The following is a 24,997-nucleotide window of genomic DNA, read 5'->3' on the forward strand; positions in this document are numbered from 1 at the left end:
AAGAGCAGAACCTATACAAAATAGACTGGACAAAGCGTGCTAATGACTGCCATTGGCCAGGAGAACAACAAACTGAGGATTCAACCAGGATCTAGTAGATATCTCAAATTGAAATGGATGTTTTAAAATAGTTTAAGTCACTTACATATGCTACAATGAAAACCTGAGGATTTTGAGACTCCAGTACACAGGTTCTAAACAGATATCTTGATACTAAGAAAAACTTGGGCTATCCGTTGAAGAGGCTTTTGAGTGCCTGGGGAAAGCCCCTGCTGAGTTTGTTCTTAATTTATTTCCGGGCATTACCCAGGTTCTTACTGCTTGTTTGTTGCTGTTAAATCCACAGCCTCTGCAGCAATAGCTGTTTGACAACTCTTGGTACCTCCAGAGCTCCACATTGTTTTGGAAACGGATATCAACAAAATATGAAGCAGTTGTATTGCAAACTCTGAATTATTAGAATCCACAACTCCTTGTGGTTGAAAATAAACCTCAAGATGCTGAACCTAGGGTTGGTTCCTTGCATTCCCAGGCGGATGGCCAGAGATGCACAGCTCCTGGCCTCCAGGAATATAGTCTTGGAAACTGGACATGTGAAGACAGGACAGGAACATGGTCAAGGAGGGCCTCTACTGGAGAATGTTGGAGTGAACAAAGATCTTTTAAAAATACCTGCTTGAACAAAGTGGTGAAGGTCCAGGAGGAGATGGGGCAGTGGAAGAGAATGCATTTTTTACGTTTGTTTATATGTGTAATTAATATTATGTCTAAACATTGCAAGCTTAAGTTTTGTTGACACAACAGACTTAGATTTATTTATTTAATTAAAATATATTAAAACTAATGGTGGTTCTCTTTGTCTAGTGCTTTCTTGGAATTGTAGTTCCACGGGAAGCAGGAAGAAGACACAAAGATCCCTGTGGGGTCAGAAATACTAACAAATTTATTTTAGCAAGAGCTTTGATGAACTATAGCTTATTGCATCAGCTGTATTCAATATTACTCAGAATACCCTCTCTCTGTGTGTGTTACATACAGCAGGGAACATATTGTCTCTATGTCTGAAGTACAGAATAATACCTCATGCGCAAAATCTGACACAGGACTTCCACTAGCATAACAAAGGAATGGAGTGGAAGTGGGAGGACAGCCAATCTGTCCTTGCCATTGAAGCCCACCCACCTGTGAACTCCAAATGCACACTATGGATGGTTGGCAAGCCAGTTCTGAGCAATTGTAAGGGTTTCAGAGGGAGGGGAACAAAGTTCTGTCATGTTGATAGTGAAATGCCAGTGCTGGGTTGGATTTAGCCGACATACCAGATGAAGTTGGTTATAGTTCATGAAAAACTCATGCTGTGATAAATGTGTTAGACTGCAAGCCTAATGGAGCAAGATGTCAAAGGACCATCTCAAAGTTCAGAACACTGCTCTTTGAAAGGAACTCTTTGCGTTACTCATTGCTTCTTGGAAGCCACATTGCCATTATTGTAATTCCAACAAACAGATTGTTTGTTGCACTGTGCATTATTAATACTGTACATTGTATGTAATTTCCAGCAGACCAGAAAAATACACAGAAATATCCTCCAGTTCCCTCTAAATGGTACATTCTGATATTTTACCTTGGAAACAGGTATAAAAAAAAGGACAAACTAAAGAATACTTCTTTTACCACTTAAATGTGATAAGAGAATGGCACAAAGACTGATAAATCTGTATCAAAATATCCTTAAAAGTAATTTTGAAAGTAATTGGGTGTTACTGAAAATTAACTTTTGTAGGTGCTAATTATGTTAAACATTATCTAAAATTAGCTAATTACAGCTGTCTTATTTGTTAATTCCAACCCCCAGCTAGTCATGTAGATATTAGGCTAGCTGAATCTGTGTTGTATGAAAACCTCCCTGCCAAGGGATGTCAAAAATTGTTCCATACTTCCCTCTTCCTGGCCTGATTTCAAGCTGGCACAGTGGCTGAGTTGGAGAAGGTATGGATGTGACATGAGTTGGCTCTTTCCTTCTTCCATCCTTGATCTGCCTTCTAATTTTTGCTTCTTCTGTAGACCAATTTTAGCAGCAGAACAATCCTGCAGCAGATTGTTCTCTCAGCAGATCTCTGAGACAGGCTAGCAGAAGAGTTTTCTGCCCACAAAAGGGCACTTTTGGTAACAGAAGAGACTTGTACTTAATCCTGACTTCCTACCAGCTAGTATAGCTTTGAGTTAGGACTACCCTGCCTATCTTGGAACTGAGATGGAGGAGAAGAGAGGAAAGAGGGGGAAATTCTAGCTGATTATTCCCAGAGTAAGAAAAATCTCTATCAGATGGTTAACAATCTACAATTCCCAAGAATTTCTGGGAGAGCAAAGGACAGTTAAATTGGGAGAACATGGTGATATCTGTCACAGAGTTATTTCTCTAGTATTACAAGGCAAAGCAGCGATCTCTGTGTGCCTTATGCACAAGATGCAAACTCATACAAGGCAGGTGCTGTCATTTTTATGAGCGGCTATAGAAGTTTTAGGTAGGAAAATGAATAAATCATTTGAAATCATAAGGGAAGCTAGGAATATTAAACTTCAGGGAATTTTAAGAGACAATGACTTTAGATCTACTGGTGGTGAAGTACAGTGGTGGTCTTCATTTGTGAATGATGAGTGTATTCTGGCAGATGGATGGCTTGCACCCAAAAAAAGGCCGGAGCTGGGATTTACTTCTGGAATATTTCTATTTGAGCTCCTATTTGTCATGTTTAAAGCCAGCTGTCATAAACTACAAGATGCTTAGTCTCATCCTCCAGCAAATAAGTATCATGAAATAACTTGTGGACATAGTGCATCAATCCAGGAATGATTTTTTTTAAGTGAGCATTTTTCAGAAAAATGGAAATCCCACTTGTTTTTTCCTATAGCACATATTAAAAATGTAACATTGAAAGATAATAACATCCATTGAAATTTATAGGAGGCAAGATTATAGCAAACATTTGTGTGAAATGAAAGGCATCAACCTATAGGATCCAACATAATGAAGCACCATGATATTCTATTTTTATAGGTAGTTCCTCTCACACACACCTGTGGTCAGCAAGGCTGGTCCAAGAGTTTTTGGATCCTGGGCCAAGCAATAAAATGTGACTCTCCCTCCCAGCTCATGGTGCGTGGTTTAAATTATTTTGACACCGTTTTATGGTAGGGTTTTAGAATATGATATTTGTAGAAATGGCCAATGCTCCACATCAAACTAAAAATGTCATACCAGCATTGGCTCAGTTAAGAATCTGGGAAAAGCAACGTGCATAAGTGATGCTAAAAATGTTAACTGATGCCAACTCACAGGGCAATAGCTAAAAAGCTAAAACATTCAAGAGCCTGTAACACCAAATTCTTAGTATCTAGAGTCAGGGCAAATAACCATGACAGAAAGACTGATGTCCCAGCTTAATTAAATAAAAGTACAGTTAAAATATATAGCTTTTAAAATGCAATATAATATTATTTCATGTTATATGCAAATCAAGAATCCATACAGGAGCATTCCATGGTCACCCCTTAGGTTATGGAAAAAAGAGTAAATGCAAATTATTCTTGTTGTTATGGTTTTAATTATTATTGAGAAACTATGAAGAAAATCTTCAAACTGCCAACAGATTCTATTTATATTCTTATTGAGACAAATATTTAAAATGCCCTATATTCTGTTAATCATTAGATTAACCCAGTAGACTTTGTCTAGAGGGGTGGGGTATAAGTCCAAATAAAATAAAGTATATAAATGTCCTTTCTGTCAGTTTTGCTCTTTTTTTCTTTCTCTTCCATTTTTTTTTCTTTCCCTCTACATGGCAACTTACTTTTAATAAGTTATTTTGGTACCTGAGGGGAAAAAAATTCTATAAGTACCTTACACCTTTCCTGACAGAAGAAAGAAAGAAAGAAAGAAAGAAAGAAAGAAAGAAAGAAAGAAAGAAAGAAAGAAAGAAAGAAAGAAAGAAAGAAAGAAATTAAATAATTGACATTATTGCTACCCTTTCATTAGACATAAAATTAGCTGCCTCTGGTGGTTTGCTCATTTTGCCCAAGGTTAGGGCAATGCTGGATGCTCTGTTAATTCCCAAACTGCCTTACTGCAATGCATGATAAGTAAGGCTGCCTTTGAAGACTGTTTAAGTAATTTCAGGTAGTTTGCAATGCAGCTTTTCATAGGGACCAGTCTGTGTCATTGTATCCTGCCAGTTCATTAATGCCTTCACTGGTCACAAAGCCATTTCTGGATCTCAGTACAATTCAAAGGGTAGGAGCTTACCTTTCAAACCCTATATATCTTAAAGCCAAGGTACCAGAAGGAACATCTCACTCACCTGCTATGGTGAGGATGCAAAGAGTGCTCCACAGCAGGCATTTGAGGCATGAGGATGAAACTGATTGGGTCAAGGTAGGAAAATATTATACTGAGAATGTCTTTACTTCAACTTCATCAGAGGATTTCAAGGCAAAGCAAATCCTAACAATACACAAAGTGAGACAGTCGCTTCAGCTGGCAGATTCCAAGAAGTGACTGCAAGGTATTACTGGAGAGTCCCGTGTGTCACGCTGTGCCCCATGTGCTAACTTTCTGCCAACAACTGTTGTAGAGGATGCTGTGCCATTGTCATTACTGGAGTTCATTTGAATGTGATGTTGGTGTTTATACATGGAATGAGATCAGATGCCATCTTGTTTTTCACCTCATGCAGCAAAATCTTTTGGGCCTCCTCTTTTTAAAAGGCATTTGTGTGGTAGATATCTGAATACCAAACCAACTGAGCTCTTTCCACCTCTCTGACCCATATGTCTCTGTAACATATACAAATAAACCAATATTTCCATTTTATTGGTATCTTAAGGTAGAGATACAGGACAAAGGGAATCTATGGAATCCAATGCCTGCATTTCCTCAGATTTCTATCACGTTCTCCTCAGTGGATTTGTTGACCAGCTGTGGAGTCTAACACAGTAGCAGACTTCCCTTATGGCTGCTGACATATGACTGACTTTTGGCCTACGGTATTTGGAAGATAGGGGGAAGGGAAAGTCAGTGTTAGAATTATGTGTGACCCTTTTCACTGATGTGCTTTGTGAGTTGTGTTTCTGTAGAATGGTCTTGTCTTACAGATGGTACAAACACCTCTCCCAATTCTTTCGGACTAACACATTTTTGCAGATGTCCAAATGTCCAGAGAATTCAGATACTGTATTCTTTTAGCAGACCCACTTGGATATTCCCAAGTGTTTCTAAACATAATTTTTCCTTGCTGGAATTTTCCTGCCCTTGGCTCTCGTGGTATTTTTAGGGATGCCTTATGTATTATTCTTTCCATGAAATAGAGATCCCTTCTCACTCTTCCAATTTCCTGCTTTTAAATCAAAGTAATTTAAATAAGTGTTGTGACAGTATTGTTGACTATATTTATGCATTAAATCTTGAAGATGTCTGTGATAGATAGATAGATAGATAGATAGATAGATAGATAGATAGATAGATAGATAGATAGATAGATAGATAGATAGATAGATAGATAGATAGATAGATAGATAGATAGATAGATAGATAGATAGATAGATAGATAGATAGATAGATAGATAGATAGATAGATAGATAGATAACCATTACCACCACCAGAGTGTCTGAAAGCACTGAATTTTCCATGAATCAATACCAGAAATTGAGGCAGAACTGTGACAGAACTCTGTAGAACTATCCTTTCCAGGTTTTTTGACGTAAAGCAAGACAAGAGAAAACAACATTTAAAAAATGCTAAAACTTCTGAAACCCTGACAACTAAGTTAGACAAAACAAATATGTACCATCATAGAGTGTTTATATATGTTTATGTGTGAGAGAGTTTAAGTAGTAACCAATATGGAGAAAGGGGGTGAAATGTGATCCCAACCCACCTTATGGGAAATCATGTATGTTACTGTGTACTTTTGTACCCAGTCCGTCCCTCTATAGGCACCCTTTCTATCCCCTCTATAGAATTAATAATTACAGGCAATCAAGTTGATTCTGAAGGATAGCAACATTTCCTAGGATTTTCAAGGTTTATACTCAGAAGTGGTTTACAAGTCCCTTCTTCTGGGGAGGGTGCTCTAGAGTCATATAGCTTTGCCAAAACCATATAAGCTGGTTGTTCTCCCAGGAGGCACAATGGAGAATTGACTTACTAATACCTGGCTTCTCCTTCTCACTGAACTATCCAGCCATTTGCAGAAGCCAAACATATTTGGGATCTGTACGGTAGAGGAAGAAATCTTCAGTGTCTATCCTGCCCTACTGGTGGTGCTAATTTGGTCCTCTGGGGTTCTCCAGAAGGTCTTACTCCTTTCCCCATGATACTGTTGTTCAGTAGTTTCCCAGATTTTCCACAGGTTTTTGTCCATTCTGAGAGGCAGAAATCTGTCTTCTAAAGCTTAGTTAGTGACAAATAGTAGTGCAGTGGTGAATTTGGAAGTGCCAGTACTAATTATGACAGTCCCCGTAGCCACTATTCTCATAAAGAGAGTCCAAAAATGGAGGCAGCTGAATCAGTCTATATCAGCAAAGGAAGACAGAGCTTTTGTAAAGTGACCAAGCCACTGCCTCCCAAATAATTTGCATTACTATTTTGTGACCATTTCTTGGGAAAATCTATTTGTCTCCCTGCTACCATGCATATTGAATTTCGGCTCAGAAGGAAAGGAACCTAATGGTGGGTAGCAAACAATGTAAAAGTCCCTAACCTGCGCACTTCATCCCCTAGAGAAGTCTAGGATGTCAGACGTGATGTTACTCTGTTAGGGATACTGAATCGCAGCTAGGACATCCAGTTCTCATACCCACACATTTGTGACAATGAAATATTACACAGTGTTGTAACTGGTATTCTGGGGTGCTCATCGTTGTTCTTGCTTTTATTTGGAGTCATATGTGTCCACAGCCATAAGCATCCACAATGAGGAGGCACAAAGGATCACAAGAAAAGAAAGTTTATCCAGTTGAAATACAGAGTGTACTAAGTAGCAAAAATGGTTAGTGTCGGTATAAAGTATGTATTGTCAAGGAGGGTAGTGTCCTCCACTATTTGACAGGCACACAGGCACCACAGACAACACACACAGTCTTGTTATATGTTGTGAGCTCACATTCATTAAACTTCACATATCTTCCATATAAATACTGTACTGCAAAGAACCAAAACTTCACATTTGGTCTACAGCTTGACCAAACTGATTTCCAATGAATGTTTATCAAAACACAGGACCATCATAAATGCAAGAAGTCCCTTACCTATTTCGGGCACCTTCACCGCTGCAGGCTATAATTATTCATACTTATTAAAGTGAGGTACCATCCAGTTTATAATAGGCTGTAACGTTGCAATCCCTGGGAGGCCTTGTGAAGGTGTGATATGACTTTCTGAGCCTCAGCCTTCAATGGTGGAGCAAAAGGTCCCCTATTAGAGAAGGTGGCCCTACCTCACAACCTATCTCTCTGAGGCTTGGGAAGGCCAACAAATGGTGCTTCTGTGACTTCATGGATCCCAGAACATAAGCTGCATACGTGTATGGCAGGTGAGTTGCAAGCCTGCAGGTTCCAATGTCCCTAGAGAGTGTGTGTGTTCCATTGTACATGATAAGAGAAAACCACGCGATGGCTTTCTTTTCCATTTCAGTATTAGGGGGAAATACAGCTATGTTATCATGCAGCTGAGCAAATCAGCATTCTACAAGGCAATTCTAAAAACAGGGGCAGCCTAAAGAAAAAAATTATAACTTTGAATCTAGGCTTCAGGTCATTCTTCCATTTGCACTTGTTGAAAAACAACCATGACAGTTGTTTTGTGTTTGGGTGAGAAATGGTTAACTGATGAAAAAAGGAGTCAGGTTCTGGGATTTTATTTATTTATTTATTTATTTATTTATTTATTTATTTATTTGATTTTTACCCCGCCCCTCTAGACCATGTCTACTCGGGGCGGCTTACAAAATAAAACAAAACAGTATAAAAATATATAAAATCATAAAATTACATATTTCAATTTAAAACAATTAATTTAAAGAGAGGATTACCAAGATGGAATAGCCAGAAAAAGAGAGAGAAACAGAGAAAAAGACTTAATTGACTGGAGGGAAGGCCTTCTTAAATAACCAAGTTTTTAACTGGCTTTTAAAAACACCCAGCGAGGGTGCCAGCCGAATTTCTGTTGGGAGGGCATTCCACAGCCGAGGGGCCACCGCCAAGAAGGCCCGGTTTCTTGTTTTTTCCTTCCGGGCCTCTCTCGGCGTCAGACCCCTCAGCCGCCCCTGCTGGCTATATCGGGTGATCCGGGTAGATCTGGGTGGGATTTTCCCTTGCTTGGTGTCTCTTTGTGAATGGTAGTTAAAATGAGACCAGTGGTCCCCAACCTTGGGCCTCCAGATGTTCTTGGACTTCAACTCCCAGAAATCCTGGCCAGCAGAGGTGGTGGTGAAGGCTTCTGGGAGTTGTAGTCCAAGAACATCTGGAGGCCCAAGGTTGGGGGACCACTGCTTTAGACCATCTTGACTGCAGCCAGTGGTGTCCTCAGCACTCAGGCTGCCCTGTGTTATATAAACCTTGGCATCCTTTGGCAACATAGGCACAGTATTGTGCAGCAACAACAGGCCATTTCCTTGCACTTTGAATCATGAGTACAGAAGCACAACATCCCACTTTCATGTACCGAATTAAATATAAAAGAACTGAATCTATTTCTAGTCAGTGGGGGAAGCCTGAATGACTAATAGCATGCTGCGTACTTCGGAGGACACACAGAGCTGTGTAAAGTCTTCTCTGTGTTTCTATTTGCCTTAGGGTTTATGATGGCCATGTTTTGCAAAGAAGATGGCTATTTTATACCCAGAAGATTTAAACTGTGATGCCAGAAGGTCAGTTGCCAGCTGCAGGTGAAATTAGGGAGGGGGGCATAAGTTGCTATCTATTTTTTGAGAAAATTATGCTGGCTTTCAGGATGTGGTTCTTAGACTCTTCACATTTATTTTATGATGATTTGATCCAAGCATTATGCACAAAGTTTTCTTCTTTTATTAGCCAAAAAATGTATTAAATAAATAAATGAATAAATAGAGAGGAAAATGCATTTTCACTTGGGGACCTCTGGGAATGAAGGGTGGTTTTTTTAAAAAAAAAGCAGCTGGCACTGTAATCCAAACAATTAGCATTAATCTGTAAAAATTTCAGGTACCCAAATTTAGCTTCCCCTTTAGGGCTCTTATTTTGTGCAGATGAGAGGCCCAACTGAATATCAGATGCATATCTCTGACAAGTGGGCCACACTGCTGCCAAAGTGTCTCTTGCTTCTTTCGCTACTCAGATGTCTTTTAGCCTTTATGGTGTCAAATTCCCCTTGAGTGCACATAGTTCTTCTGCCCTCCTTTGACATCTGACGTCACCACCTGCAAGTGCATTTAGGATGCCTGGCAAATGTCTGCCTGGACCTTCTTTATAATTTATGCTACTTCTTTCTAACGTATGGAACTGCTGTAGAACGGACTGATTGTGATTTAACAAATCAGAGCCCTGTCCCTTTGGAAACTGGGTGAAAAAAAGCTTCTGAAGATGTTCTTCATGATCACCATCAGTGCATCTATGTGAACAGGCACAATGACGACCTCCAGCAAAAAGACATCAGTGGTCAACTCTTTGGCCAAAATCTTTGACCCTAATGCTTTACAGAACCAACGTCCACCTTCTGAAGAGGAACCTTTGCCTGCGCCCCCTTTATCCAGGGAGAATGTCAGCTCCCCTGAAAACTTGAATGTGCTGGATAGAAAGGTTGCATCTTTGGATCAGAAAATAAACACACTGTTGACTGTGCAAGACAATGTTCTTCAGAAGTTGGACTGTGTTAAGCAGGAAATCTTTTGTATGGGAAAAAATATTGAGCTCTTTAAAGGACAAGAAAGAAATGTGGGAGCTGGGCTATCCACCCCAACATCAGAAAAGTTAGATATAAATGTATTGTGCATAGAAATCATCAAGAAACTTTCTGATATGAACAAGAGTGCGGAACAACAAGCCAAAAGATTGGATGGACTTGAACAAGTAGTGCTGGGAGTACAGCAACTCGTTGGCTCTTTGGTAGAGAAATTAAAAATTTCTACAATCACTGATTTAATGCGTAGAAATGAAGCTCCTCGTAAGCTCCTTAGAGTCGGTGGCTACTTAAGAAAAGATAAATCAGGAAATATTTTCAGAATGCAGACATTCTCAGACAGAAGGGAAGCAGTGATCAGCAAGCTGCATGAAAAGGTGAGCTCAATATTGCTATCAGAAGTCTAATTTTTTCTCTCTGTCTGTCTGTCTTTGTCTCTTTCTCCCTCCTGCTCTCTACTTCTCATGTGCTCAGTGGACACTGCTTGGTTGTTAACTGTGATAAATCATTCAACGCTACATTTTAAGGGAAATACTCATAAAATTAGTGCTTGGTGGGTTTGCATGTTCTAGAAACCATAATTGGCAAGTCATATTCCCACTGTGCTTAATGACAAAAATGTATATTTCATGCAATCAAGTTCTATCCAAATATTCCTGGGTTTCCTGTCATTTCAAAAACCACAGTGGTTGTATTGCTAGAAACCTAAAATAATAATCTCCCCTTCTTATTCATTTGCATGTGCCAGACAATGACATTGTGTTAGATTGGATGTGTGTAGATGGTATATCCGTCACTGCTAGTTAATGGGATGGCTCTCTCAAAATACTAAACCATGTCTAGGACTGCACAAGTGCCTAGACATTTTTCAGACCTTTTCAGATCATTAAAAAGATTCTGACATGGGGCTGAAAAAAAATTTAGCTCTCCACAAGCTGGGGTCACAATACATTTCTGATACAACTGAAAGAGAACTCATTGATTTCAGAATGAATCATTTCCATAGTATGATGCATATGAACACTATGTTTAAAGTGTTTGCCATGCTTTACATACATAGGTCAGGATCCATCAGAATCTCCCTCCCTTGCCCCGCTGTCCTCCATGGTGTTGAAAAAGAATTTCCTAGTGCTCCAGAGCAGGTTATTGTGCCTGCAAGAAGGAGAAAGATTTCCAGTCCTAATCCTGCTAGTGAAAACATCAGAATCTTGTGGAAGTCCATTGTTTAATTATGGCCAGTGCAAGGCAGACATGCAGTATTATCTTCATACTGGATATGGTGGCACTGAAATAATAGTGTGCCATACCTTCCCAGTGAGCTCGTAGGAGGACCTGAGTAAGGACTTGCTGCCATATTATTCAGCAGTCTGTATTACTTTAAATATTTCAGTCTTGAGCCAAGATCTTTTGCAAGACAGTTATCCTTAAACAGCCTCATCTTCTTTCACAGTTGGAGTAAATGTCTGTAATTCAGTAGAGGGAGAGACAGGCTACATAGCTGTGGGGCATCAGCTTCTGAAGTGTTTCCTTTCAATAATCCAGGCTAAGGTTTCATCATATAATCTATATAACTATCCAAGTATCATTTTAAAATAGTGAGAACATATACATTCTGTATATGAACAGAATGCTGGAAATATACACACAAAAACCTTTACAACAGGTTTGAGGATATGACACAATCCATATCTTTATTATTTAAAGATATTTTAATAAACAATTGCTAGTGCAGTTTTATCTTGTACATTTGTTGGAAGCGACCTTGAAAGGACTTTCTTCTCAAAGGCAACCTAACCATGTTTTTTTTAAAAAAATAAATAAATATATAAAATGTATTTCCTTAATGAAATCAGCCATACAAAAGTGCCTAAGCCTTGGCTGATTCTTCCTAATTTTTCTATGAGCTTTAAATTATACTCCTGGCCTGGTAAATATGCTGCATGGGGGAGGGGGGAATAGGTGGGTAGCGATAACTGTGATAACTGTGAGTTGAGCAGGGCAGATCACTGGGGCACCTTTCAAAGCCCTACCTCTCTGCAGGGAGCCCCACTGGCATTCACTGGAGCCCCTCTGTCTTGTACCTCTTCTTCACCCTTCCTTCTTGCTATTAGCATTTCTTTTCCTGCCCCCTCCAAGTATGCAAACAACAAAAGTGAGGACATGGGAAAGCATCCTCTGCTTCCATCTGGTTTGTCTTTTTCTCAACAGCACAGATTAGGTCAGGAGGAAAGAGGTGAGAAGGTGGGTCACAGTACCTTGGAGTGTCAGGGTCCTGGAGACAAAAGGGAGCACAGAGGAGGAGACCTAATGAAGGCACATGGCTATTGGAGTACCCAAAACACTGTGTTAAGAAAATGTGTGCATGCATAAGACATCAAATGCCTTTTCATAAGGTGCCAGACAAAATGGAGAACATAGTTCTTAATTTTTGTAAGATCTGAGAACATAAGCTACACAAGGCCACATCCAGAAACAATGTGTATACAACATGAAGCCGAGTACCTTTTTTTTTTTTTTTACTTCTTAGTAACTCTGGAAAATAAAGACTAACCATTTCAGATTTTTTCCCCTCTAGTTACTAGGGTGATAGGAGTTGAATACCAACAATTTATAGAGAGACATGTGTTTTCTGTCTCTAGTAGGGAATACAGTCCTCTCCTGAACAAGCTGAATACCACTCATCTGAGCAGACAAACTGCCTTGTCTGGGATAGACTCTCAGCTTATTGTCTCCCACCCACACAGGCACTCCCACCTAGGCACTCCTTCCAAATGGCCCACTGCATCTCCTGGGTGTGGTGACATCAGAAGGTAGACATGGGTGATGTCAGCATGTTGCCATCAGTGATGCAGATCTCAAATAACCTCATGCAGCAGTTTAATGCAGTCAACTAGTGGGGGGGGGCTCACTATTATAGCATTTTGGTTCTTTAATTATTTCTCATATTTCTTGCTTGTTCCTTTAGGTATTGTTGATTTTGTTTTCTAGTGTTATTGTTGTGTTGGGAAATGAAACAAATGCTGTAGGTTAGGGAGGAAATGATGTGCCCTTCTGTATGTTTGTTAGATGTCAGCAGTCTCTCAACTTTGGCTGTGTTAGCTAGGCCTGATGAAAATCAAAAGATGAGGCACCCGTTAGGTAGAGTGAGGTTCTCCCCTCAGGTTCCTGCAAGGAAGCCCACAGCTGCTGCCACATCACACTCTCTCTTGCACCGTTACTGCCTGGCTTCCCTGCCTCACATTGTGGCAGCAACTGCACCTTCCATCTACCTATACTGTTCTCCCATGTTATATATAAAACTGTGCTAGTGCTTTGTGTGGCTGGCTGTGCTGCACACCTAGAGCAAGTGAACAAAAAGAAGTGGTCATGTTGCCTCAAGGCAAGGCCCCAGTGACAATGAGAGAGGCTAAGCAAAAATAACAATGAAGTCTGGCAGCAGTGGTGGTGCTTCTCCTGCTGCCTCAGAGCTGCTGCGGCTGCTGAGAACTTCAACATAAGGACATCTGTGAGGGTTCCTCCCCTCATGTACATCAACAAATTAATTTTAATATACAGTCGTGTCCCGCTTAACTATTGCCTTGCTTAACGAGGAAACCGCTTTACGATGAGGTTTTTGCGATCGCAAAACAATGGTCTAAATGGGGGAATTTCGCTTAGCGATGATCAGTTCCCTGCTTCGGGAACCGATTTTCGCTTTATGACGATCAAAAACAGCTGATCGTCGGGTTTCAAAATGGCCACCGGCTGAAGAAAATGGCCCCCCACTGTGCTTAGGGACAGATTCCTTGCTGCACAGGCATGGAAAATGGCTAACCCTATGGAGGATCTTTGCTGGACGGTGAGTTTTTAGCCCACTGGAACGCATTAACCGGGTTTTAATGCGTTTCAGTGGGCTTTTTTATTTTGTTTGATGATCTTTTCTCTCTACAGCGATTTCGCTGGAACGAATTAACATTGTCAAGCAAGGCACCACTGTAATCCAGGGTCAGTCTAACTTTCCTTTAAAGGACCACCATTGGGTTCTGTTCAGTAAACTGCATCTGGATTTGCTGAACATACATCTGTGTGATGTTAAGTAGAACCAGGCTGTAATTCAGGTTTCCTTGAAGAAGCAGTGAAAGCAACTCTCTGTAATGCCTTACAGATGGGTTTGCCTGTTTCTTCTGCTGAGGCTGCCTGTCATGTTAGGCCTGGTATTTACTGTTGTTCTGAGTACAATTGGCAATTAGGAACTCATCATCCACTCCACAGGGGAGAGAAAACAGTGGTTTTTCAACAGAACTACTGAAAACTCTGAGACATGTTCCAGACTGGGTTGCGGTTAGAGACATGGATCACGTCAACAATCCTTATTCCTGTGCTTACCATAAATTCAGCGAGACTATATAAGAATTTTTTAAAAAGCAATAATCCAAAAGCTGTTCACTCAAATGTATTACAGGGAAAATGGAAATAATCGGTTCATTTCATAAGAAAGCACAGGTTACACACATTTGCATGAGGCTTAGGTCTGGGCAGGAATGTACTTTGTGCTGAAAGAAAAATATGTCTGGAGATGTTATTTTAGTATTTCTGTATTTAGTGGTTTGGAGGCAGGGAAACATGCTAGGAATAGACCCAATGCCATCAGTGGAGCTTAAATCACTCATCCTATCTCTAACCATAACTGAATCTGGATCCAAACCAGTGATTTGGCTGGAAGTAACTGTCCATGTTAAAAAAAGAAGAGTTCCCAAAATGTAGAAATTATATTTATGTATATATATATACATCAATGTCATTTATACAGTTTATTTAAAATATTTCTAAACATTTATTTAAAATATTTCCAAACCACACTTCATCCATTCTTTTTCTAGGATATTGTACAATGGGCATGAATAGAATTATGAATACTAACTTCAAGTATCCAAAAAGAATAACATATTAACTTTCATATCAAATGAAGGCTTACACATTACAGTTATATATATTTTAAAGGATTTTAACCTGTTACTAAGCTGATTATAATATCAACACCAGTTATCTATTTCCAGGGAAAGTATTTCATAGTTAGGATGTTGCCACAAAAAAACTGAGGCACTACCACAAAAGAAAAAAAATATTTCCAGTAATAGTACTCTTAGGGAAGAGGTGATCTGCTCTTTGCACGGCTACATAGGAAAGGCCTCCAAAGTCAGCACTGTATCCTTCTTAATCTTTTGGACTACAACTTCCATCTGTCCCCTAGCAGCATGGCCAAAGTCCAGGGATGATGGATTGGCAAGTCTAAGTACAAGATGTAGTCATGTGGATATAATCCATAACTTGACAAATCAGCTGTGAAATGACTCCCTGTAGCAATGTGGGATCTGCTTCCTTGAACAATGTTGCATTTTTATAAGTATATACATGGGGAACACAACAGCCCTACAGGTTGATTGAATTGCTCCCATAAACTCATGAGGAAGAGGAAGGCATCAAGTCAATAGGTTTCTCTTGCTATGGTTCCCTAACCATTCAACCCAAAGCCATATTGCTTCTGGAGTTAGAGGATGAATATAGAATTCTGATCAGTAGCCATCAGCAACTGCTAGGGTGATTAACACACAGCACAGTCTTACACCTGTCTATTTAGAACTGGGATGAAGAATTTAATTGGACACCAACAGCTTGAGGAGTGGATCTCAACCTTGAGCTCTCAGATGTTCCTGGGCTAAAATTCCCAGAAGTCTTCACCCACTAGCTGTGCTGAACGGATTTCTGGGAGTAGTGGTCAAAGAACATCTGGATTATCCAACGTTGGGAAGCACTGAGCTAGAGGATTCATTATTACCTGATGTTACCTCAAACACGGTGGCTAGAATAGTATTAGTTAATTATGCCAACACTAGCTGTGGTGTTAATTGACAGAGCAAATTACCACTAGTGAACAATTTGCTCCTTGTATTCCTGAGTGTGCCCCAACTCATCTGAGTGGCATGTAATGACAGAATAGGTGTTATTTACATGTACACCAGTAGAGGAGACCAAGAGAATTCTGGTCAGTGTTCTTCAGTGCCTTCCCTGCATACTATACATTGAGCTACTATGAGTTTGTTTGGGGCTATTAACTAGAAATCAAGTGGCATGCCTCTATGAGTGCTCCACCTGTGACAACAGCACTTTGGAAGTTCTATTGATCTTAAACACATAACACAAATTATCTTTAAAAGTGTAGCTTTGAATTAGTGTATTTCAGTACATATAACAAAAGCTAACCTAAACTAATAATAATAACAACAACAACTGTGTGCTGTCAAGTCAACTCTGATTTGTGGAAACCCTTTTCAGGGCTATCCAGGTAGAGAATACTCAGAAGTGGTTTACCATTCCCTTCTCCTGAGCTGGCTCTACTCACAGGAGGCACAGCAAGGAATCAAAATCCCCAACTTTTGGTTCTGCAGCCAGATACCCAACCACTGAGCTGTCCAATCACCAGTGAACTGATATACAAATTAAAATTCCATTCCATTGTCCTGCCAAATTTGCATTGTTCCAAAAGTGACAGCGGAATTCTCCACTTTAAAAAGTGGAGAGATTTGTTGGTGTACATGCATATAATTTTGATGTTATAACTATTACGTTTATTGCTTTAACTGTCATTTGATGTTAGATCTGTTTAATGTCTAAATCGCCCAGAGTGGCCCTGGCAGCCAGGTGAGCAGTATAAAAGTCAAATAAATAAATACTTTTAAGAATGTATAAAAATGCACATACATGTGTATGCAATGGGGGAATGAACAAAAATGCATATATTACTGAAACTACATTGAGAAATTCCATTATATTGGGAAAATTGTTTGGGGAAGTTTCAAGTTGAGTAAAACATGTAGAAATTGTATGTGTTAAGAGAAATGAGTATAAATATGCATGCATGGTTTGAAGGGAAAAAATTAAAAAATATTAAAGTGAGATGAACTAAGTATAAGATTAAAAAAATTCTCAAAATTCAAGATGAGCAAAACTTAAAATTATAAGACTAATCTAAATTTTCTTTCTTTCTTTCTTGAATTTATATACCACCCCATTAATGCAATGCATTATTCTGGGCAGTTTACAAGTCTAAAGACTAAAGACTAAGAAAGAGACAAATTAACATTTTAAAAAATAATCCATTTATCCCTACAGACTGTGGGTAAGGTTGTTGTTGTCGTTGCTTCCACTGTTTTTGATACCTTGTGCTGTCCTTGGTCTTGGCTTTTGACAATGCTGCTACAGGAAAAGAGCCCCTCAACAATTTTTTTAATGAGGAAAACCCTCGCAGATACATTATATGGATACCGTAAAGCAGTGGTCCCCAACCTTGGGCCTCCAGATGTTCTTGAACTACAGCTCCCAGAAGCCTTCACCACCACCTCTGCTGGCCAGGATTTCTGGGAGTTGAAGTCCAAGAACATCTGGAGGCCCAAGATTGGGGACCACTGCCGTAAAGGATCCCAGTGTGGTGTAGTGGAGTAACGGATTAGAATTCTGGAGAACAGAGTTCAGATCCTCACTTGGCCATGGAAACTCAATAGGGGAGTGGAACTGTTATTTAAATATCTCACACCTCGAAAGCCCTATTACGGTCAGTATAAACTGGTTCTGACTTGATGACACAGAAAGGATTCTGGCTAGTTTTCTATCGCAACATGGGTGGAGTGTTGCACTCTGCTTCCACTGCACTGTGAATCTCCACATTGTCATTGTACAACCCAGAGATGGCCCTTTTATGACAATCTGTGCTTGCACAAGGGGTACTAAATATCTTCTTGTCTAAGGCAAGGTAAAGCCCAATCACTTGTGCAACAGGTGGCCACACCCACACCCTGGCCAAAGAGGATTCCAGCCTTTGTGAAGAGCATTAAATTCCAACACCTTGAGCAACTTACCTTATGGTCCTTAATAAATACAATAGCACTGGGGACTGCCGAAGGTCATAACAAAAATGGGTTGGAAATTGAAAGGGCAATGCTATACTGTATTTTAGGAGACCTGAAGACATTTTCTCAAGATAATTTCTCTACAGTATTTCTTTCCAATCTTAAAATATATATAATGAAGCTTTGGTGCAGTTGCTCATGGCTCAGGAAAGCCATGTCAACTTCATTTTGGTGCTTATATATCAATGTCCATGATGTTTGTTTGGCTGGGAGCGATCTGCTGAAGTGCTTGGTATCATCACTCAGATCAGGTAACTCAACTATAACAATTACAGTAATGGGACTGCCACAGAACTGAGGTATCAGAGACGGGTAAATCTCTGAGGGCATTTTTTTGGCAGCCCCCTATACAAACACTCAGGTGTAGGCACTGTCATGTTTGTAAATGCAAATTTCCCCACATGTATAAGCCACAGAGGAGTTCTGTTTGGCACCTGATTCAACCTGAAGGAACGATAAATGGTAAAAGCTTGAGGCAGCTTCATGAAAACATTCATTATAAAGCTTCTGGCAATGGGAAGGAAATCAAAGTGTTCTCTTATATGAATGTTAAAAAAGGGAATTTGGATGTTAGAAACATTGCCAGGTTAGTCCTGGTGATACATAAAGAGGGGATTCAGTTCCTTTTTAAAATAAAAAGTAAAAAGGAGTTTGATTTATAAAATCGCCAAGTAAATTTGGGACTGACTTTTCAATCACTACTTAAAATATGATATTTATGCCTGATAATGCTTTGAATGTCTAATTCTTGCCATTTTCAGTACACATCTACAAATTATTTATTCATTTACTTATTTGATTTCTATACCACCTATCTGGCATCAAAGGCCAATCTGGGCAAAAATAAGAACAATAATCAACAACATTAATTATAATGTTATAATTATTATTATAGCCGCCTAGAGTGGTTGAAATGACTAGATAGGCGGGGTATAAATACAATAAATAAATAAAATAAAAAATAAATAACAGAATAAACATCAAAATAATGTAAAGGAACAGACATATACTAAGCATTATAACTTAAATATACAACACAGAAACATTTAATAAATTTGGTTGTCCAGCATCAGGTCAGAGGGTGGCAGTTGAGAAAAGAAATGGTGTGAGCAAAGTTAAAAAGTAACTCTTCTGCCTGGACTGGTCTGAGAACACATTTCCCTGGCAAGGACTGGGCCTAACATTATGTTCTGGAAAGAACAGCCAAAAATCGTATAGAAAGAAGACCCTGTTCAGCATGAATGAACACCCGTGCCACTTTTAGCGCAACCTGCTCCATGGTTGCCAAATAAAGCATGATCTTGATGCTTGAAAGAAAGTGGTAATTAAAAGCAAATATTTGGTAAGGTTAAATGGCAGCCTTTTCTGATCTCAAGCCCCCCAGTTGTTGACTGAGTGCAAACATCCCAACCCTCTTCATGTTGGCTAGGGATACTGGGAGTTATAGTCCAGCACAAACTTGGGCCCGAAAGTTTTGAAAACCTAGATTAGAGGAAGGCATAGATGAGAGGAAGGCATAATAATTACAGACAGCAAATGAGCAGAGAAACCTGAATCTGGACTCTACCACTTTGGACTGCATGTGGGAGCTCACATGGTTGACTGCTCCAACATGAAAATTATCTACATTTGTATTTTCTTTCTTTGTTTCATTCCTATGTCACTTTTCTCCCAGTGTAGGGACCTAAGGTGGCTCACCAACAATTGAAATGTGTACAACTAAAATCACAATTAAAAAAAGAAATAAGTTATATATTTTTTTAAAAAAAAACATACAGATAACAATTTTAAAGGGCTGTTAATATAAAAAAAAATAGTAAAGAGTGGTAAAAGCTTACAGCATCCCACAGTGAAGCACAATTGTCTGATCCAGAAAGAAAGGACTTTGCCCACCAACCAGAGAACAGCAGCAGAAGGGTCAAGTGGGAGCAGTCACTGAGAACAAAATGACATAGAAAATCAAGATGTCAAGAAGAACAGTTCGAGTCTAGCTTTCTCGTTGATATACGAGCTTTCCAAGCACAAGGATATTGCCATTATTGTACAAATAACGATGTTCTAAACTGAGTGGTTAGGCTATGGAGGCAGAGGTTGGGAGTTAATTTCCCCACTGTGCCTCCCTGATGGGCTGGACTCGATGATCCATGGGGTCCTTTCCAGCTCTATAATTCTAAGATTATTATTGTTAATATGAAAGCATCATATTGTGGTTTAAGAGTCAGTGGCCACAATCTTGTTTGCGTAAAGTTACATGGCAGGAGCTAATGACATAATCAGCTGGCATCACAACTTCCTTTTCTCTACCCCCCCCAATCCTTTTTGTCTTGGGGAGGCCTCTGGAAGCCTTGGGATGGGGACAGGAGGAAGTATTTAAATGGGTTTTTTTTTTTTTTTTAGAAATGCCTCCAGATCTGGCAGAAAGAAGCCCCAGAACCTAAAATGGGGAGATAAGGACTTTGGATTAGTTTAAACTAAAATTAAATTAATTTAAATTAGTTAAAATTAAAGGCTACTGGTGGCAGCTGATAACATCATCAGCTTCAGACACGTAACTTTACATAAACAGACTTTTGCCCATTAACAATTAGGACCAGTTGTTGCATGTTTAGTATTTGTGGAATGGCTTATGGGCACAGGCAGGGAAACAGTGTTCTGCCCAAGCTGCCACCCCTGAATTTTCCTTGTTTGTAAATCATTACATGGATAGGCTCCCTTGAGGTGTCCTGTTGTTATGCTGTGATGTGGCTAAGCAGCTTTTCAGTAGAACAGATCAAAGCGTATTGGAGACAGGGTCCACAAAACTGAATTGCCAGCTCAGTTTGATTATGAAGGATGGTGAGGCTCCCTGCTAAATCTCTCCTGCTTCCTTATTCCCTTTGAGTTATAGATGTAAATCATTGTTTGTCTTGTCCTCACATGAGGAATTACGGCATTTTTTTCCTTGCCCAGGAGAGGGCAAGGTATTTTCTGCTACTGTCATTAAGAGTTTGTGCACTGGCAAAAACATTTTTACAAATCCATATAAATTGTGCAGATTCCATAATTTATGCACTTTGCAAAGATGGCACAAAACTACACCAGCCACAGCCTTGTTGTATGGACTTTTAAAAACGAGAAACATAGGATAGCTTGTCAGAATCTTTATAAACAATCGGCTAGACCTTCTGTGTTGGTGTGTATGTGTCAGTATTCAAGAGTAAGGGCAGCCCGTTTTTGCAGATTGCTACAGAAGACATTTTCAAATTATAGAAACACTGATTGGGGGAGGGAGGGGAATAGTCTCATTCTTGTGCCGAAGGCAATGAGGTATTGAAATTTCTCATCAAAATGTCTCATTGTGTTGAGATAGCCTAAATTGATGAGAACAAGGAATTAATATTACTGTATTCACATTCCTACTCCAAATTTAGATGCAGCCTTTGTAGGGGGTAGATTTTCCTCTAGATGTCACTGTGACACTGGAGACTATAGAAAAAGTAGTACTTAATACAGCATAGCATATACTGTACTCAGAAAGTAAATGTGTAATTGTTCTGTAATAGTATATAGTATATTGTTATTTCAAGTGCTGCTTTTTTAGTTTTCTCTCAGTGGTAGTCTTATCTCTAAGTAAATATTTACAATAAGGCTGAAATACTAAGAAGACTTGAAAAAAGTCACATCTGAATCTCCTTGTCCCAAACATTTATTACCTAAATGGTTATGATGTACTGGTTGTTCATGAGCATTTTGATCTGATTATTGATTAATTTGTTTGACATCATTATTGTTGTAAGTCAACACTTAAGGAAATGCCATTGATTCAATGGGTCAAGTGTGGGTTGTGTTTAGGCCAATAATGCCATAATAGTGATGTGCTATAAGCCATACTGTATGCCAGATGTGGCTTAATGGCACATAACAACAACAGGAACAACTGGGAAAACTCCCAAAGGCCAAAACCATAACTCCTCGTCATTGGCTATGTTGGGGATTTCAGGCCAAAAATGCCTAATAGTATGTTGAGGTCCATTAGGATGGGTACTGGGGTGAAACAGAAGATACATAATAAAAGTATTATTGAAAATGTTGTAAACTTTGGAATAAAGTGTTTGAGACGACAACTCCTGTAATCCCTAAGGGCGGACCATGTTGTCTGAGAAACCTGGGGGGATTATTTTAAAAAAAATCACCACTATAAATCAGGACAAAATATAACTATTGTAGGGACAAGATTAATTCCCAGTATGGTGTACTGGATAGAGTTATGAACTAGGATTCTGGAGAACAGGATTTAAATCCCATTTGGCGATGGAAACTCACTGGGGAGAGGAACTGGTAAAACCAATCCTTCAATATCTCACCTACCTTGAAAGCCCTTATTAGGATTGCTATAAGCCAGTTCCAACTTGACAGCACAGGGGAAGATTGGATTTTTGTTAACCTCACTTGCCAGCAGGGCTTTGCATTGCACAGACTTAAAACATTTTTTTTCAAGCAAGAATAAATAAAGAAATGTGGCTGAGAAGCAAATGGGCTGTCAAAGCATGGTTCACAAGGACTAGAGGTTCAAAAGAAGAAACTAATTTGAAATAAACAGTCATTGCTATTTCATAGAAGTGGAAAAAGGGAAAAAATTACAGATATTAACCAAGTCCGGTTTTGATGAGAAGTCATGGCAAATTTGTGTTCATAAAAAGAAATTTAAAGCTTTGCAAATGAAATATGTCATAAATTTTTGATTAAGGTTCTAAAACATTTGCTTGTTTCCCCCCCCGCATAGGAAAAGTCATATCTGACTGCAAAGGGAACAAAATCTTTAATGAGGAAGAAGAAACCACCTGATTCCTCAGGTTAGTAATCTAAAACATTGATGCTACTGTTCATCAAGGTTTGTTCCATAGATAGAGACCCATTTTAGGGATGGAGGGACATTCATTGACCCAGGGACATTATGGGAGGGAATTGCTCAGCCCTGGCCTTTTGCACATCAGGCCTGTGCCAACGTTTATGCCGCCACTGTCTAAATGTATTCTTGTAGACAGATCAGGTACTTTGCTGAAACACATTAGAATTATTGTTCAATAGACATTTAAATATTTTGAGACAGAATTATCTCGATTGCATCCAGTTACTTATCTGTTCTTAGAGGCTGTTTGTGTATAGATGGCTTTGTTCACTGCAAAGGAAATTTAGGCTTAAATTTGTTATCAAAGTGAAATGGAGCACGGAAGTGCAGTACAGCAGATAACTGAACTTACAGTATGGAAAAAGCCCTGGGTGCAGTAAACTCAGAAGCCCCTTTCTAATTCAGCTAGTCATTTGATTGACTGAAAGTGGGGATAAATTGCTTTTATTGCTCATTTCAACCAGGAATAAATGTTTTCTGAGTGGGGAAGATTAACAAAAATAATTAATCTTATATTAAAGATTTCAAGGTGACTGTATATTGCATGTTCTATACCCAAGCACGTACAAAATGTAAAGTAAAAAAAATTGGCCTCCGAAATCTTGCTGGATTTGGGAATTTTCTTTAACTAATGCTTCATGTGGCTTCTTCTGCTTCCTTCTGAGTAACTTCACAACAGGACCCCTCTTACTTTCCTTGAAATCCAAGAGACATGCTATTGCCTCTCGGGCAGTAGCCACTGGCTGTGCTTCCTGAGGATTTCTGGGAGCTGTTAATTTGAAAATAGAAACATGCACACTTCTAAAATGTTGCAGACTTCTGACACTGCAACAAGAAGTCATTTTCAAAAAACTATGATGAGCAATGGAGATGAATTACTTTTAGAAAGTAACATTGCAAGGTTGGGTTCAGAGTCTGAATGTTATCAGGAAGAGATTAAAGATGTGGGTCAGCACTGGCTACATGTTATCTGCAATGTGCCCTTAAAAAGTATTCCTTAAAAAATTTAAAATGGACCTTGCTATGCCAATAAACAAACATTATTCACACTAATTATGCTAATTTTGAAATCTGACCTCATTATGGTTTCCATACCAAAGAAAGTAACTTCTTACAACAATCCATATCTGTGTTGGAGTGCACAAAATACAGGGCACTTCTGAATAGACATGCAGAGCTTTGTACTGTTAATTAAGATGCATGATGTGACACTGAGCCCAGAATTTCACTGCAATCTGCAAGTATGAAGAATGAAGGGAAGCAGGGGTGGGGAAATGCAGAATGAAATCATGCCACATCAGTCTTCCTGTTTAATTTAACATTAGTGGAAAGAAAAGGGAGGGAGGAGATGGAAAAGAACAGCAAAAATGCATTCCCACATTATGTACAGTACATAGGCTTTTGGTGGGTGGAATATTTGTTTCACTTATCTCAGGTACTAGAACATCTTTTTTTAAGAAGGCTCCTGGCTTTTTCAAAATAGGAACCCAGTCTATAAGCAACTGAAAAAAGAGGTTAACTGTGCAAGTCCACCCTTCATTGAAATCATTAGTATTTTCTGTTTGGTTCCAGAAGAATCTGAGGAGACGTCGGAATCATATTCGCACACAGAAAAGGTCCATAAACTCAACAAGGAGAATACTGAGAAGGCGAATGTTTTGCTTCTTCAAAGAAGCTCCCTTAAATCTCATTGTCATCATGAGCCAAAGGAGAATACAGAGGAAAGCCATAGCTGCAGTAGGAAAACTTATTTTCCGAAGACCATGGGAAAGAGCCAGGCAGAAGACATAAATGCCAAGAAAGATAGCAGAAAACAAAATGGCCCAGAGACAAGTAGTGATGCTCTGGACCTTGTAAAGAAGCATGAAGAGTCAGAAAAGAGCCTAGAGGAAGCAAGAAAGGATGTTGAAGGAACAGATACAAGCAGGGATGAGGAAAAAGAAGTACCGGGAACTATATCCCCAAGTGAAGATACAACAGATGTTGATATTCCATCAAAAAGCCAGGATCAAGATGTCAAGTATGTTCTAGACATCATACCCTATTCCATGTTTCTCCTAGAGCATTATGCTTATTGGACTATAATGTTCGTCAAGTAACAAACACTCCTCAGCAGTGGAGTAACACAGAGAATAGTTCAGAGGTAGCCCTATCTCCAGATACAAGTCACATATAGCTCTGTATTGGCATAACATAATTGAAGTCTCTCACTTTTGAATAACCAAAACAGATGA

General features: G+C 39.3%; 1 protein-coding gene across 2 annotated transcripts in view; it reads left to right on the forward strand.

Annotated features, from left to right (window-relative positions):
* Positions 1 to 24,997, forward strand: part of MYLK4 (myosin light chain kinase family member 4) — a 120,093-nt gene that overhangs the window by 70,108 nt on the left and 24,988 nt on the right. Inside the window, exons 1-3 of one of the 2 annotated variants that reach the window (XM_078393407.1) lie at positions 8,964 to 10,309; positions 22,638 to 22,707; positions 24,336 to 24,783. In XM_078393407.1, coding sequence (XP_078249533.1) covers positions 9,662 to 10,309; positions 22,638 to 22,707; positions 24,336 to 24,783 — 1,166 coding nt within the window. In that variant the 5' untranslated portion in view covers positions 8,964 to 9,661. Of the gene's footprint in view, positions 1 to 8,963; positions 10,310 to 22,637; positions 22,708 to 24,335; positions 24,784 to 24,997 lie in introns of those variants that run through there. The other variant, XM_078393408.1, reaches the window with a different exon arrangement.

Source organism: Pogona vitticeps, chromosome 4 (genome assembly GCF_051106095.1).
Source record: "Pogona vitticeps strain Pit_001003342236 chromosome 4, PviZW2.1, whole genome shotgun sequence".
In the NCBI taxonomy this organism is placed as follows: domain Eukaryota; kingdom Metazoa; phylum Chordata; class Lepidosauria; order Squamata; family Agamidae; genus Pogona; species Pogona vitticeps.